Genomic DNA, 17,817 nt, shown 5'->3' with positions numbered 1-17,817 from the left:
CTCCAGTGTCTGCCTTGTGCTATTACCTTCTCCGTGTATAGTTCATTCCTGTTCTCTGTAATGTTCCATTTTTCAGTCGGGTGTGCTCTGCACAGTCCATATGTGTTCCTGTCGGTCAGCTTCTGACAGTTGCCACTCCTTTTAGTGTATGCCATTTAGTGTACTCCATTGTCTGCTCCATTGCATACCAGCCTTGTACTTGGGAAACCAGACTGAGGGCCATGACCTGCGCGTCGGGTACAGCTAAGTCCAAACTTCCTTGTGGGGGTCCCTGGTGAAAACCAACACTCTGCACCTCAGTTCAGGGTCTCCGTCATTGCCACCTACTATCCATACATGATTTGTGACAGTAATGTCATGAAAACTGGTTTAGGTTTAGTGCGCTGCCTTTGATAACGGCAGGACAGAATTTCAAGATGAGCAGCGACTCAGCCAGCCAAGCACGTCCACCACAGATGAAGCTATGATTCAGGAAGACTGACGCATTCCAGTTAGTGATATTGCTGATGAACTGAAAATCCCAGTGGGTACTGTGCACAACATCATTCATGAGCAACTGGGTTACAGGAAAAAGTGTTCATTCTGGGTAGCGAAGCAACTCACAGAAGTTCACAAAACCATTAGGATGGAATTGTCTCTCCTGCACTTGACGCGGCACCATGAGAAGGGGGAACAGTTCCTGCAGCGTACTGTTACAGGCAAGGAAATGTGGTTGCATCATGTGACAGCAGAGATGAAGCAAGCATCCATGACATGGAAACACGCATCGTCCCCACCTTCAAAGTAATTCAAAACAACTCCATCGGCAAAAAAGGTCATGAAGACTGTGTTTTAGGACCACAAGGGCGTGCTTCTTGTTGATTTCCTCTCCAAGGGAGATACTGTGAATGCTGTCCATTACTGTGAAATATTGAGCCGGTTGCTGAGGGCAATTCGTTTGAAAAACAACCTGGATTGCAGCGAATAGGCATCGTATTGCTGCACGATAACACCAAGCCACACAGCCAATCGCACGTGTGATTTATTACGGTGCTATCATTGGGAGGTATGAGACCATCCTTCCTACAGCCCTGAACTGGCACTAAATGATTTACATCTCTTTGGACCATTGAAGAAGCACCTGGGTGGAAGGTGATTTGCAACCAATGGTGAAGTTCAGCAAGCCTTTATGTCCTGGCTTCAGGTGCTTGACACAGATTTCTTCTATGCCAGGATAGATGCCTTGGTGTACATTTGTAAAATAAAACTTAGACAAGTTTGGGGACTATGTAAAACAATAATCTGTACCTAAGCCATACTATTGATTAAATGTTTATGTACGAGTTGAATAAAGTTATGTAATGAGAGGTCTTGTTACCTTATTTATTGAACCACCGTCACATACTACTGTTATTATGGTAAAGATTTGAGCTACGGGCTAGGGCAGAGGGGGGGTTTCGCAGCAACTAGGCTCCCAAAAGTACAAAGCAATAAAGCACAATATATGCACATGTGATTAGATATGACAGAATCAGAAAATCTACAGAGGACTCCTTCAATAGTGAAGGTAATGCTAACATATATAATATGATATATGAGATAAAAAATATATATATCTCTGGGCTGGGAGGAGAAGTCAGCATGGTTGGGGTTTATAAGGTAAGCGTTTTGCATTGGTATAGTTGTTTGTTTCACTGCACTATGTTTGTGACTAAGCCTACGGGCTTTGAAACGTCAATGTAAGATGTCACATTATTGAAATACAGAACCTTTGATTTTTCACCTATCACTGGGAGTGCCGCCTGGTTCCTTTTCATTGGGAACTTTGCAGTATACATTTGTGGAGGAAGGCACCCCGCTGTTGTTTATTTCATCGTGAATGCCAGGCCAAACTGGAGTTTATTTATATATATATATATATATATATATTGTGGCACTATCACCAGAGGTGGCACTGGTGAGCAGTAGATTATGTGTGGGGCAGGAGAGATCCGCCCACACAGACTAGAAAGGCATTGTGGGAAGATGCCTAATGGCTGCCGAGGGAACTCAGTCCAGGGAGGACTGAGGCAGACCAGTCAGACAGAGCTCGTTGTGCTAGCAACCCAGTGAGGGCCAGGAGGCCTGAGCCTAGACCTGTGAGATACAGGGAAGGCTAGGAAGGCAAGGAAGCAGGCCAGACTGTGAGAGGCAGCAGCCAACAAGCTAAGGAAGCTATACCAGACCAGGAGGCCAGTGTCCAGTCCTTCATGTGGCAGGAAGGACCAACAATCTCAGAGACTGTGGGACTTTCATGTAGAGTAGCTGCTTCTGTAGAGAGGTTTCAAGAAGTGAGCTAGTGCCCTAAACAAGGGCTAGGTTTGTTTATTATTTTTCTGTTTCCTGATTTCGTATGCTGGAAGTAAAGCAGCACTTATGTTTATTTAACTGGAATGCTACGTGTGGACTCTAATTTTGCACTTACTCACTGCACCACTGATCCCAGTCTACCAAGCTAATTAACCCCAAGTATCACATATGGTGGAGAATGCGGGAATAAAGATTCTACTCATACAGATTCTATGCAAAAAGATCTAAGCTGCAGAAAATGTGGAATACAAATGGAAATATGGATGCTAATTGCACTGCATAATCAAACTCTCCTAGAAAGCCAAACGGAGACTCACTGTACCTGCATGCATAGTAGATTCAACAGTGCAAAGCTCATCAGGTTGGTGAGTGAAGATAAAATCTGTTTTGAAATATTTAATGGAAAAGTTGTATGCATGCCTGAAAACTGTGCTACAAAGTTTGCTAAAAGTTGTGCACTTTCTTCAGCATTGGAAAGGTTAAAAGAAGTTGTGTGGTTTATTCTGTTGAAATCAAGCTCATTAAGACAAGGTGTGTCTAATTATGTGGCCTGGACATTTCTTTTGCAAAGAAAATAGCAAGTGCTATGTTGATTGCTGGACATTGTAGTTCCACAGAAGTGAAAGCAGGTTCTGTGTTATATTGTGCTGAAAATACAATTGAAAGTCAAGTGTTGTTACAATTGAAAGAAGAACTGTGCTAAAAAAAAAAGTGTTTAAAATTTAAAGGGACAGACACCCAATTTATTTTGGGGAGGAAAGACTGTGGTACTAGGCTCTTCATGGTGCTGACATCTATTCAAGCCAAACCCTGCCTCACTTCTAAATCACCAGACAACATGGATGACATGGTGAAGGCCTTGCGGAGGCTACAGCAGCTCCGCAGGAAGCCAACAAGAAGCAGTGGGAAAAGCTCAAGGCCCAAAAAGAAAGTGGTCAGTGTACGGTGCAAGGTCCGTCCAATGAGGGCTATATCAGCCTGGAAGAATTTGACAGTATGCGTAAAGTTTTGAATGAAGGTAATGCGTATTTTGCTGGGAAGGTTTATGACTTAATGGAGCAATTAGCTGAAGAGAGAAATGCTCATGAACAAGCTGAAAAGAAATTACGAAGTGAATTTTTCACTTTGAAAATGGCATTTTAGCAGCAAGAAATATAAAAACGTGAAGTTCTTAAAGAGACAGACCTCAAATTGGCAGCTATGTCTGAACGCCTTGAGGAAGCTAAATTTTTCCAATGTGTTACAAAGTATCAGAATGATGTGCTCCTGGCAAAGAATGACGTATTAGAGCAGGATGTTGTGGAATTGCAGCGAAAGTGGGTGGTACTTCAGCAGGAAGTGGAAGAATTGAAAGAAGGTGTCCAGAGACATCAGAGTGAGGCAGAGCGCGCACAAGTGAAAGTGGCAGATCTGGCTCTGGTGTTAAAAGGAAAAGACTCTTTAATTGTCTCCACACAAGTAAAACTTAAAGATTGTGAATTGGAAAAAAGTTCTCTGGCTGAAGAGTTCTGTGAAGTAAAAGAGAAGTATCTCCAGATGCTACAGACTCGCGATCAGTGGGAAACTGACAGTGAAGGAAAAGAGATGGAGATGGTCCGTCTTGAAGACAACTGTAAAGAGCAAGTACAAACTCTCCAATCCGATTTAGCTGCAGCTAGAACACTTTCAGAATGTTTAACGGAAAGAAATGCATTCCTGGAGGAAAGTCTGCATAAAGCCGCAAAGCAAAGTGAATCTTTGGAGAGAGAGCTTAACCTTGCCCATGGCAGGGCTTGGAAGTTGCAAGAAAAGAAGAACTTTGAAAAGTGTCTGCTAAGTACACAGGACCAGTTGCAAAGATTCCAAGCGGAGAGGAATACCAAAGAACTGGAGTTGCAATGTGTATTGAGTGGCAGCGTCTGAAATAGTTGTATCAAAGTTGGGAAATTCCCTAAAAGTCTGTCTTGTAAGAGTGGATGAGATTCCCTGCAGTGACTTCCAGCTTACAGTGATAGCTGAGGGTGTGAAGTCCTCCCAAAGGGACACAGGTCCAGATGGCAAAACTGAAGTTGATGATAAAGAACTGACGTATACCGATGGTGATCGCATGACCTGTCAAGGAAAGGTACAGGATGTGCAGAAATCTACAGAGATAGTAATGGCTTCAAAGAATGAGACTCTCTTGTTGCCGTGGATTCAGAGTGATGTGAATGTGATGCAATCACACAGTTTTGCAGTGCAAAGCAGAACCTTAAAGAAGGTTAATTCTGAGAGTCTTGTGAAGAATAAAACTCAGGTATGTGAAACAATGCCTTCATGCAAGCAGGACGGAACTTGCAATTCTGATGAATTTGTCTATGAGGAAGTAGGGCACTAAGGGAAAATTTGCCTGAAATCTTTAAAGCTTGACATGCTCAAGAATGAATCTCAAGTGTTTCATATAGAAAGCAAGAAGTACCACAAAGTGAGGAAAAAAGTTAGGAGGAAAATAAATTCTGGAATCTGGAGGATGAGACCCCCAGAGATCGCAAGAGTTTGTATGACCGTGAATGTGGTGAATTTCCCTAATGAGGAGAGTGAAGAGGGACATCGTCATGAGAATGTCTCGTCCCATGTAGCTGAACCCAGGGGTTTCAAGCTGGGAGGGGGATATGTGGCAGTATCACCAGAGGTGGCACTGGTGAGCAGTAGATTCTGTGTGGGGCAGGAGAGATCCGCCCACACAGACTAGAAAGGCATTGTGGGAAGATGCCTAATGGCTGCCGAGGGAACTCAGTCCAGGGAGGACTGAGGCAGACCAGAGAGACATAGCACACACTACTAGCAAGCTAGTGACGGCCAGGAGGCCTGAGCCTAGACCTGTGAGATACAGGGAAGGCTGTCCAACTCTGGGACTGAGCTATGGTACCTGCAAAGAAGCAGGCCAGACTGTGAGAGGCGGCAGCTAACAAGCTAAGGAAGCCATACCAGGCCAGGAGGCCAGTGTCCAGTTCTGCATGTGGCAGGAAGGACCACCAATCTCAGAGACTGTTAGACTTTCATGCAGAGTAGCTGCTTCTGTAGAGAGGGTTCAAGATGTGAGCTAGTGCCCTAAACAAGGGCTAGGTTTGTTTATTATTTTTCTGTTTCCTGATTTCACATGCTGGAAGTAAAGCAGCACTTATGTTTATTTAACTGGAATGATACGTGTGGACTCTAATTTTGCACTTACTCACTGCACCACTGATCCCAGTCTACCGAGCTAATTAACCCCAAGTATCACATATGGTGGAGAATGCGGGAATAAAGATTCTACTCATACAGATTAAAATTAACGATTGAACGATATATCATTCAATCGTTCATTATATCTCCTAATGGATAGGCCCTGAGCGAATACAGATGCGCACTCCCACGGCTGATAAATAGCATCTATCATCTCTCCAACATGTTGCTCAATTATCGCATTTAGCTGTACAATATTAGCAATATCGTGCAGTTTATATGTGGTAAAAGACAAACGACGAAACATATTAGCAGCAGGTACAGAGCAGTGCAGAGAAAAAATGATGTCATGCGATATCGTTCACCGTTTGCCCAAATCTGTCATGTACATGACAGATATCATTCAGCACAGCCACCCGAATTTTCAAGGGATATCTTTTGTCTTTCAATGCTCAGAAATACATCTGCTAATGGATAGGCCCCTTAACAGTTCCAACGGTCTGGACAGGCGGCATACAATGTAGACAAATAAAACAAATTCCACTGCACTAAAGTCACGTAGGTGCAGTTTTAAACTATGGTGGTAACACCAAACCACCTAATATGTATAACTGAAAAAATAGAAATGGAAAAAGCACACCCTACAAGGATATTTTAACACAATTTAACGTGTGTCCATGCAAACATATATATTTCATACAACTATAATTCCTGAAATGTTCCCTCAATAAAATCCACAAATGAATATTATTTGTGCATAACATTTTTTTACACTAATGTGGAAGGAGTTGGGTCATTTGCTAAGTGCAGATAGCCTACAGATACACCCAGGTTTTTGGAAGATATTTCATTTAGAGGTGCAAGATTATTTAAATAAAAGGTGTATTTTTAGGAGTGGCCCTTGATGTGCAGAAGGACGCACACTGCCAAACATCGCCAGCCGGGGCTCACTGGCAGTTGATGTAGTCCCCTATTTGAATTTTGGACAGTCACACACTTAGCACACAGTCACTGCAGAGTGACTTTCTGAACTTGCTGTACTAGGCAAATCTAAGCAGACACTTAGAACAAATTAACATCTGCCTAAAATCTAACTGACCTTATGCAGTGATTACAGCCACCTGCAGGCCCCACACGACATGGAGGAGAGGCAGCCAGCAGCTTGCTATCTGTGAAGCTGCTGGCCACTACTCCTCCACTCTGGTGATACTCTGGTGTCACATTGTTGCAGCCAGTATACTGCACAGCTCCACACTCCCAGTCTGACAGAGGAACAGAAGATGTCACTCCTCCCTCCACTCCGCTTTACACAAGCGCTCAAGGTGCAGTAAGAAGGTACAGTAAGATGCCCATATTCAAATGAGTTTACAGTCTAAATAGTGTGAAGAACACTTGATACATAGGAAAAAGAATAAGAATTGTACCTGGGAAAAGCGTGTAATTATTGTAAGCCAGCAGCATTACTGTATAAGCCACTTGTAATAAAGCAGTCATTGGTGGCTGGCTACTAGTGTAGCTGCTGGTATTGTGGTAGGATTGAAATACGGAGAGACAGTGGAAAGTGGAGCCATGAAACGTAGACTTGTCATTGTGTACATTTTATAACACTGAGCAATGGGCCAGTGAAGCAGGAGTCCCTCTGCTACACAAGGGTCAAATAACAGCATAAGACTGTGTAGCAGAAGGTGCCCTGCTAGAAAACTATTACGCATTTCTCCAGATATAGAATTAAAGCTGGGTACAAACTGATGCGACTGGCAGCTGTTCTGACTTTCCCGTAGATTTCCCTTGAGCGGGGATTGAGCGCACACACTAGAAGAATGGACTGATATATCGTTCCGTCCTTCGTTAACATACATTAGGTCACATGCGATATTGTCAGGTTTGATGTGCAGCACGTCAAACTTGACAACGTCGCTAGCGGCCATGGGCACCCGCATATTCAGTATATACACTTAACGATGTAGGCGATTCGTCATTATGAAATGGCAAATTGGCCTGACATCGCTCCAGTGTGTACTCAGCTTAAATGTGGCTTCACATTTAAAAGATAATATTGTATGTACTGTCTAACATATTTCCAATAAAGGGGTATGCCTGGTCTGTATTATAACATTGACAATTTATTATACTGGGAAGAGGACAACTTTTCTTTCGTACTGTATGGGATACATATAGGTAAAGGTATATTACAGTTATATTCTTTGGGTTATAGAGGACTAAGTGGTCTATTCATGTATGTGCCTCTGCTTGTTTAAGCATTGCATCACCATACTTTTGTATGGTAAGTGCAATTTATTAAGAAACGGAGAGCTTGGTTTTCCGTTTTCCTTGCTGTTACAGATTTGCCATCTGTGGATGGCATAATGTGTCTGTGCTTATGTTAAAACAGGGAAGTGGAATACGTCCCTGTCTTTTCTGGCATTCTTACGTTTTAGCTCCAACCCCTTCATTTCCCAACAGCCCATGCAGCTGCTTCTTTGCAAGCCATCTGTATCTAGTCAGGCGGGGCATGCACAAGAATTACAAGGAGCATAAATATGGCACATGCGCAGAAAGAAAACAAAAGCACAGAGAATGAGGAAAGAACCAAGAGGATGGAGAAATCAGGATCTCAGGAAGCCTGGATACCGGATCACATCACAGAGCAGGTAGGTTTACATGAATTGCGACATAGGATACTCAAATATCTCATAATAAACATGTGAAGTGTAGTGTTAAGTTACATTTCCGTACCGCAAACCTACATGAATAGACCCCTTTGAGTGTAGAGATGCTATTATACATGCATAAAGATGTCCCCTCCATGAAGGAATATCAGAAACACACAGACACATCCATTCCCTTGTGAGACATGAGGCAACTGATAGCAATATTTAATAAATATTTGGCTGTGTGGTCTTAGTTAACTCCAGGGTTGAGGAAACTATTAAACAATATCTAAAGCCTTTAGGGCTCTATTTACTACCATCCGCATATTGAATGCAGATTGTAGTGTGATATTACCGACTGAATTTGCATTGCGAATTCAGGCAATATCACAGGGATTTACTACAAATCCCTTGCAGGGACAGAGCTTGCAATAAAGCTCTGTCCCTGTGAATCCCCTCTGCACACTAGTCACGGTATTTTCGCAAAAAATACCGTGACAAAGTGCCTGCGCATGTGCCGACTGGCCGCCGTTGCTTGCCCCCCCGACACTAAGCCCCGCCCCCGTGATCGCGGACCCCCCCGACCCCCTTCCCCCACCGTGACCCCCCCTCCCTTAATAGCACTTACCTGCATGATCCGGGCCTCCGGTGATGTCCTCCATGCGTCCGGTCAGGTGATATCCCGTACTGCACTGGGACCCGATCACCTGATGACCAGGCCGCAGTGCACTATGGGAGACCAGCTGACCGGAGAGGAGACATAACCGGAGGTAAGTAAAACATTTTTTTTACATTTTATTTTTCTTTTTTTTACAGTAATCAGCTTGCAGTCTGTTTAGACCACACAGCTGATTACTGGGACCGACTCCCGGCTCTGCTCTCCCCGTTAGAGCGGAGCAGGAGTCCGGTAACCGGGGGAGATCCTGGATAACGCCACCTCCAGGTGGCGTTATTATCACAGGGCCTCCCTAGGTATTTTTTTCACATTTTATTTTTAGTAACTTTGGTCGGATCACATTTCCAATTACAATTATGGGAAATGCGATCTGATTACTAAAAATAAGTGATACTTAGGGGTTGGAGTAGAATTTTACGAGTTCTACTCCAATTGCCCTATAATAATTATAGGTGATACTAAAATAATGTGAAAAGGGTGTGAAAACACCCTTTTTCACTTTATTTTAGTAAATATAATGTTAATTAATAGAGCCATTAGAGAGATGTTGAACAAGTCAGTTTCCAATTTCTTAAATAGCTTGGGGGTTACAAATACATATGTTGCATATATGTTGAGACTGGTGGTAAAGGGGAAGCATCTTGCTTCATTTATTACATAATGGTCTGGATATTATCTAGTTGGTTATATTAAACTCAATCAGTTCAACTGAATGTCAATCTTACTGATATAATATGAGCATCTGTACTGTTGAGTAATGTTCCTGTACTGGCAACGTGCGAGTAATGATTTGTGAGTAGTTTCAGTTTTGTGGATATTAGTGTCAATAAGGCTTCAAATATGTGGCTTATACAATACATCCCCTTCACTGTTACACTCTGTCTTTTGTACTAATTGCACAGGGCCATATCAGAGCCAGTTCCTTGAAAGAGCAACCAATGGTGCCCCTTCACCAATGACCTTGATCCCAATGCACTATAGCAGGGAAAATTTCAGTGGGGATACACCCTGCTACAACACCAACCAGTCCATGACCGGTCAGCATGGTGTTGAAATTCCTAAAGGGATCAGTAGCACAAAATATATTGCAAATCCCCTCCCCATCCTACCCCCACTTAAAGAAAAAACAACACTAGGGCTATTCCCCCAAGGAGAGTTTATGGGATAACTCTTTTCCTTGAGCACTAGAGGTGCCAACATGTCCCACCCCACACCCCAACACAATTCATAATTTCCTTGGGTTCTCGGGGGGTGGTCTATTTATAATGATTAAATATATATTTTACATATTATGCACAGTCACATGCATCTTAAAGGACAAGCTGCGCTTCATATCACAAAAACTTACATATTTTTATGAAGACAATTTATGTCTACATTTTTTTTATATAAATTGTGTCCAACTCTATGTGAGCCCATGTGACTGACTGTCTGAACCTACAACTTATGCAGAATGAGGTAAACTGACTCCAAGTTCTAACAAGCAGGGCCCTCTCTACCCTTTGTCTCACATCTGTATGCCCTTTGTCAACCTCATAGTTTCTATGTTTCATTTTATTTTGTATGATTGACAACTCAGACTCTTCAGCATAGGAATTATGTAGAGCCTTACAAATAAACTAAGATGATGATGATATTTACCGGAAAATATAAAACATTTTGCCATACCTTCTTTATTCAAGCATTTTCATCCTAGATAACCTTATGGTGCGCACTGTATAGACCATTGACATAAGTTAATAGTGAGCTAAATCTTACCTTTCTCATTAAGTTTATTGATCCCATATCTCACACTAGGAGGCAACAATGCTTCTAGATCCTTCAAAATTTCATTGGTTGAGGCAGTATTGTTCCTTCTGCTTTTCTCATCTTCTCTTTTCTTCATTCATTTTACAACAAATTAATAGAAAATTAATTTCTTGTTTAAAATAAATAAAACAACTGCTAAAAACTGGGCTTAATTTATTAACCATAAATAACAACTCCAGTGCTACATGGGTGGTAAAATGATATAATTAACTTGAAAATGTTTTTTTCTTTTTATAAAAATGTTCCTCTCTACCTATATGTACTTGTACCTCGTTCATTTCCTAGGCCAATCTAAGGGCCCATTTATCAATGAGTTTTATCATATGGAACGAGTTTTAAAACTCATTGCATATGATGAAGGGTGCTGAAGCCAATCAGCTCCCAACTGTCATTTTTCAAACAGATGACAGTTGGGAGCTGATTGGCTGGAACACCGCTATCATACGCGACAAGTTTTAAAACTTGTTGCATATTATAAAACTCGTTCATAAATGGTCCCCATAGTGTCCATTTTATCAAATCCATTTTCATGGTTGGTGGAAGAAATGAGCAGAAATTTCAAAATAGTTCTGGAAAATGTTCATCACATTCCATAGTTGACTGCAGAATGTTTCATGTTTCTCTGGCAGGATTTGGCCAACATTTCCTACATTAAGTGGACAGTGTGTTATTACAAAACTCAGCGGGCATAATTCAATAATATCATAAATGTTGTTAAATACTGTTGAAAACAACATACCCTCTGCATTTTCTTCTTGAACTCAATATTAGCATTCTTGTAAGCCTTCGATATAGCATTGAGGTAGTATATAGCTAGGCTGCAGGGAGTGAAAAAAAGCAAAAACTTGTTATTCTTAGCAAGAAACATATAATATATAAATTATATAATACTAGCTGTTGCCCGCAGCTTCGCCCACGATGAAATCGCTTCTGCCAACATGTTTTTATTTGAGGTGTTCTAGTTGTATTGCTTTGCATAAGGGTCCTATCACAGGAGTGGCCCCGTGATTAACAGTACTATACAGACTGGTGGCAGCAGTGCCTTCACCCACCACTCACACCAATGAAAATTGGTTCAGTAGTTTTTGCTCCAACTGGGAACAAACAGACACAATGTTCTTATAATATTAGTATAGATAATTTATATTTTGCTATTCATTATGTCTAGCTAAAGTCCTAGAGGAATTGTGTGACTATATACAAGTCAGCAGGCTGGAGGCCAATGCTTTAATACAGATCCCTGGAAAACTGTGGCGACTTTTAATATCCACAATAATCTGTAGCAGAGGGATGGAAATTATTTATAATACACCAGTTTTCCTACTTTCGGATATTGTGTTTAAAAAGGCTAAAACAAAAAACAAAATAGACATGGTAAGCATTTAATTCAAGGCTGCATAAATTTCCCACCAAAAAAGGCATATTCAATATTAAGTGCATGCTTTCTTATGAAAACCCACACATAGAATCATGCTATTTGCAATTTTTAAAGGCGGATTAATGCCGAATAAGAATCTCAAAGTATTTCTTTGTGGTGTTTCTAAAATAAATAAATACAAATCACAATTTTTTGAATTGCAATGAAAAAAAAATTTGTGCGCATTTTATTTATATTTTATTCAACGTGTTAGAAGGAGCAAAAATTCTATACCTGCTGCAATAAGCACGGTATAATTTGTGTGGATGCTGTATAATTATTGATGTTGGAATGTGATATGCTGAAACATAGAGTAATGGGCTCACCACAGGAGTGAGAAAGCCCTCAGCAGTGAAGGGGTTAATAGCACCGTGTAGACTCCCTGCAAACTCTGGTTGTAACTTAAGTGTCAGTCAGGCACAAAAACAGTGACTGGTTTTGCAGTTTGTCATGCAGTGATCTGCCCTGAATTTAAGAAGAATTGTGTTAGCTAGATAATGAAATAAAATAACCAATGAGCTTTAGATTATTAAATATAGAATGACCCACATTATTTCAATTCACTTTCAGCATAGTAATATTATAGAAGTCCGCTAGGCTATATGTTGCATTTAATCATTACATTTACCTCCCTGAGAAAACAAATAAAATACTATAGATGTAGAAAGCCAGCATACAGATTCATCAAATTACTAAGAAGTTAATCTATGTCAGGCCAGACTTTGTATGCCTTTCCAAAATAATATAAGAGGATATAAGGGTGATGTAGTTATGAGACCGGCGGCCCGACAAGGGACTTAAGATAGGCATTGAAATACCGACACCTATCTTAATCCCGATGACGGAACACCGAAGGACGCCAGCCCGAACGAGGTAAGTCCAGGGTGCCCTTAGCATTACCCACAGTGGAGGGGGGAGTTAGCTTCAGGGAGTGTTGCGGGATTAGGTTTTGGGCGGGAGAGGTTAGGGTTAGGCACCCCTAGGGGGGAGGGTTAGGGTTCGGCACCCCCTGGGGGAGATTAGGGTTTGGCACTAGGGGGAGAATAGGTTAGGGTTATGCACCACTAAGAGACGGTTAGGGTTAGGGGGGGGAGAGAGGGGTAGGGATAGGGCACTTAACTACCCTGTTGGGATCTTCTCCCTTTGGCCTGCCGGCACTTCATACCCATTCCATATAAGGGACACATGAGCATTTTGCATAGATTGTAGTGGAAAATAACATATTAAACCAGTGGTTACCAAAGTACCCAGAATCATGCTGCACTAGAGTATCAGCATTTTTTTCAGGCCACCCTTAGGCCAAATGTTACTTATTGAGAAATGTGGCAAAAATTATTAAATTAAGTAAACTGTGCTTATATGTCATCCTTAGGTTCAGTTATGCGTTGGTGGGCAGGGCCTTTCTTCTGTTTGTCATATAGTTTATGATTGATATGACAAGCTCTAGTTTAGCTTATCACATGGACCATAAATAATTTGATATGGTCTTGGATCACCAACCCCCGGCACTGCCCCGTATCCAGTTTGGAAATCAATGGATTAAACAAAGCATTTAATTATTTATTTGTTTTAAAAATGCCATTAGACTATTGTCATACCATACCAATCTTTTAGCTCATGCAATCCAGACACTGCCATGGAGTACTTTCCTAGTACCTGATCAATGACACTGAAGTTAACATATAAAAACTATGTATCATCTGCCTTGGTATGGACTGTGCTGGCAATTATCATAGTGGATCCACCTCCCACTTCTTAATGCCACGATTCTTGTCATTAGGCAGGAGGGGGCAGGTCACAATAATGTGATTCACCGCAAATCGCATTGTAAGTAGTGATGAGCGGTTCGGATTCTGAGGAATCCGAACCGCTCCGAACAGGTGGAATCCGAGTCCACCCGAACGCAAGTTCGGGTGTTCCCGCCTGACTCGGATTCCACCTCGAGGAATCCGAACGTCACCCCTCCGGCGTCGGATTCTCGCGAGACCTCGCGAGAGCCGGGTGACGTTCGGCCTCTATAAAAGGCGCGGCGCCCGGCTGGCGGCGCCATTTCGCGTGACTGTATCCAGACGGAACAGTCACGCTTAGTTAGGTAGTGATAGAGAGGGGAAAAGCGAGACTAGAGTTAGATTAGTTAGAGAGAGTAGTTCTACTTCTTGCCACTGTGTGCTCCGTGACTGGGCTTAGCCCACTGTGTGTATATTATACAAGCTCCGTGACTAGACTTAGCCAACTGTGTGCACTGTGTATTATACAAGCTCCGTGACTGGACTTAGCCCACTGAGTGTATTATTTATATTATACAAGCTCCGTGACTGGACTTAGCCCACTGAGGGGCCTATTCATTAAACTTAAAAATTCTCTGGAGATAATTAGCTTTAGAACTTTCATGGAGTTCTAGCTAATTATAGGTGGAATTCATCATTCCACCTCTCCATAAGTATCTATTCTTCATTTTTGCGATGACAGCTTTTCGGGTAATAGATACTTTTCCCTGCCTACACTACCTTATCGCATCTGGAAACAGTGCTGCGTATGCGCTGTTACATCTGCCTACAGATGCGTTAAGTTTGTGTACCCCCCCCTACCCCCCCCACCCCCCTCTGCTCACCTCCCCCCCCAGACTTACCTGTCCGCGTAGCAGCCTCCGGCTCCGTCCTGCTGGTCTGTCATGTGGTTTCCCAGCAGACCACATGACAGATTAGAAAAAAACCAAAAACTTTTTTTTTCTTATTCTAAACTTTCTTGTGCTCTGCTGGGGAGCACACATGTCCGACCAGCCTCCGGAGCCTGAGGACGGAGCAGAGCGCCGGAGGGACTCGTCGGGGGACCTGCACACGCGGATACAGGTAAGTTTCACCTGCTATTCGCCACCTCACAGTGCGAATCGTAACTGCATCAAATTCCGAAAATGTATAATTTTCGGAATTTGATGAATACCACAATTTCCACATCCCCATACTAATGTATGGAGAGTGTGGAAATTAACGCAGGGGAACTTAGCAAGGAGATTTCTGTGATATCTCTTGTGCTAAGTGGCTACATGAATACCAAAATAACGTTATTTAAGGAAAATGTCCTTAAAAACGTTATTTTAGTGTTGATGAATAGGCCCCTGAGTGTATTATTTATATTATACAAGCTCCGTGACTGGGCTTAGCCCACTGAGTGTATTATTTATATTATACAAGCTCCGTGACAGGGCATGAGCCCACTGAGTGTATTATACAAGCTCCGTGACAGGGCATAAGCCCACTGAGTATTATACAAGCTCTGTGACAGGGCATAAGCCCACTGAGTGTATTGTACAAGCTCCGTGACAGGGCATAAGCCCACTGAGTGTATTATACAAGCTCCGTGACAGGGCATAAGCCCACTGACTGTATTATACAAGCTCCGTGACAGGGCATAGCCCACCGTGTGTATTTATAATATTATATAAGCTCCGTGACTGGACTTAGCCCACTGTGTGTATTATACAGGCTCCGTGAAAGGGCATAAGCCCAGTGAGTGCATACAAGCTCCGTGAAAGGGTATAGCCCACTGTGTGTATTATACAAGCTCCGTGACAGGGCATAGACCCACTGTGTGTATTATACAAGCTCCGTTACAGGGCATAGGCCCACTGTGTGTATTATACAAGCTCCATGACTGAGCATAAGCCCACTGTGTGTATACAAGCACTATGTCTCCTTGGGATGTAGCCCACTGTGTATACAAGTACTGTGACTCTGCTGGCCATATCCCACTGACTGGGTGGGTGGGTGGGTGGGAGAGCCCAAGGACAATTCCATCTTCCACTACCTTTCATTTCTCCCACTGCTGTGTGTCATAGTTTCATAGATGTGCTCTAAACTGTGGTGTCTGTGCCATTGCGCCGCTGCTCTGACGCTTGGTAACCAGTCAGCTCACTGCAACCCTTGGCCAATAATGGTGAAAACAATAATTTAAGCTGTGAGGTGGTCTAAATTGACTGTAAATGACTGGAAATTAATGTTATTGAGGGAAATAGCACTCTAGGAAGAAAAAAAAGCCCAATTTATGTCATTTTAGATTTTTTTGTGAACTTTGGCAAAAAATGCAAATCCAAATCCAAAGCCAGTCACCGCAGTTTGGCAACTCCAAAGCCGGACGACGAATTAAAACCAAATCCAAATGCAAATCCGGCAAAAGTGGCCCGGCGCACATCCCTAATTGTAAGGACTACTTTCTTTGGGGTCCAGCAGAGCCCCCCAAAATTTGGGTTCCCTCTGGACATTCCAGCAGCATAGACAAGTATGCAATGGAATCAGTATGATTTACCGCCGGCCAGGTTCTAATCCCGGCAGCGGCAGCCCGGCAGAGGTGGAAATCCTGATCGTCCATTAAGGTAAGTATAGCTAATCTAATTCCCTCCCTAACCCTAACCCTCCCTTAGGTGTGTCTAACCCTAACCCCCCCCCCCCAAGTGCCTAAACCTAACCCCCCTCTAAGTGCCTAAACCTAACCCCCCCTTCCCTCTAAGTCTCCTGGGGGGGTGCCTAACCCTAACCTCCACCCAGGGGTGCCTAACCCTAAAGCCCCCCCCTCCCCCTAGCCTAACCCTAACCTCCCGGGGGGGTGCCTAACCCTAAGTCCCGCCCGGGAGCCTCTAACCTAACCCTCCCTCCACTGCGGCTGTCTGCGCCCGGCTTACCTTCGATTGGTGTCAGGCTCCTGGCGTAGGTCTAATGACAGGCGTTGGGATTTCAATGCCTGTCATTTGAACCTTGCCAGGATTAGACAGTCGGAAAGCCGGCGGTCGGTATTGCGACTATCGGCTTCCCGACTGCTTTCCTTATGCAACAAACCCTCAGAATCTTCATTGCTTTTACATAGTAATTTTCTCTTGCTGAACGTACATTGTACATATCTTTTACCCAAATCACACTATGAATCAGTATCTACATGTGCATAGTATAAATTGTGCGATACACTGATTTTTACATGACTTTTTCGAATGAAGTAATTTATAAACTTACATCATAAGAAGCACAGCTGCTATTATAACACCTGGATTGGACACGTAACCAAACACCATGGTAACAAAAGCTGGAAAATCCATTTCAATTGTTTCCTGAAGAACATCATACATCCTTTTTTTTCCACTTAAAACGAGAAAATAATTGCAAAACAATTGTTAAAAATTTATTTTTCACACCATTAATAAGGGTTTGTGGAGTTTTAGTATCAGCGCCTGGAAAACATGATATTTTGTTTACAAGCCTTACTAGGTCACGCACGGCCTTTGTGGAGCCACATCAGGTCACGTTATCAGAGCACCGGTATGAAGTGCTCAGGTAGCTCAAGCAATAGATTACTCTGTACAAACTGGTAAAGCTGGTGAGAAGTAAACATCACAGACGAAACAGCTATGTAAATGCACTGCTCACTGTGAGATCAGACTCACTCAGAAACAGACTGAAAAGGACACTTGGGAGAGACATTCATGTTGCTCCTTCACTTCCGTATACCCACCAATATATATTGATACTATACATACTGACAGTGGCGGCTCCAGAGGTGGGGCTGAGGCGCAGCCCAATATTTAAGTAGGGGAGCCACAACAACTGTTACCCCAAATGCTGCTAAACATCATCAGCTGGGACCTACTAGCAGCTGGAGTGATTCCCCTATTTGAATTTTGAACTGTGCTGCAGCCCCACCCCTGGAGCCGCCACTGAATACTGATGCATTTTTCAATCACTTGCACACACAATGCAGTATACATTGGT

The 17,817-nt window shown here is 42.8% G+C and overlaps 1 protein-coding gene across 1 annotated transcript in view; it reads right to left on the bottom strand.

Annotated features, from left to right (window-relative positions):
• Positions 1 to 17,817, bottom strand: part of LOC148442289 (transmembrane channel-like protein 2-A) — a 95,905-nt gene that overhangs the window by 8,529 nt on the left and 69,559 nt on the right. Inside the window, exons 15-17 of the mRNA XM_088464079.1 lie at positions 17,065 to 17,190; positions 11,387 to 11,465; positions 10,597 to 10,717 (exon numbers count right to left, since the gene is read on the bottom strand). Coding sequence (XP_088320205.1) covers positions 10,597 to 10,717; positions 11,387 to 11,465; positions 17,065 to 17,190 — 326 coding nt within the window. The remainder of the gene's footprint in view (positions 1 to 10,596; positions 10,718 to 11,386; positions 11,466 to 17,064; positions 17,191 to 17,817) is intronic.

The sequence above is a fragment of the Taudactylus pleione genome, unplaced genomic scaffold (assembly GCF_031769625.1).
Source record: "Taudactylus pleione unplaced genomic scaffold, aTauple2 ptg001573l, whole genome shotgun sequence".
Lineage (NCBI taxonomy): Eukaryota > Metazoa > Chordata > Amphibia > Anura > Myobatrachidae > Taudactylus > Taudactylus pleione.
Note: the sequence above shows the minus strand (reverse complement) of the source record. Positions and strands in the feature narration are given on the sequence as shown.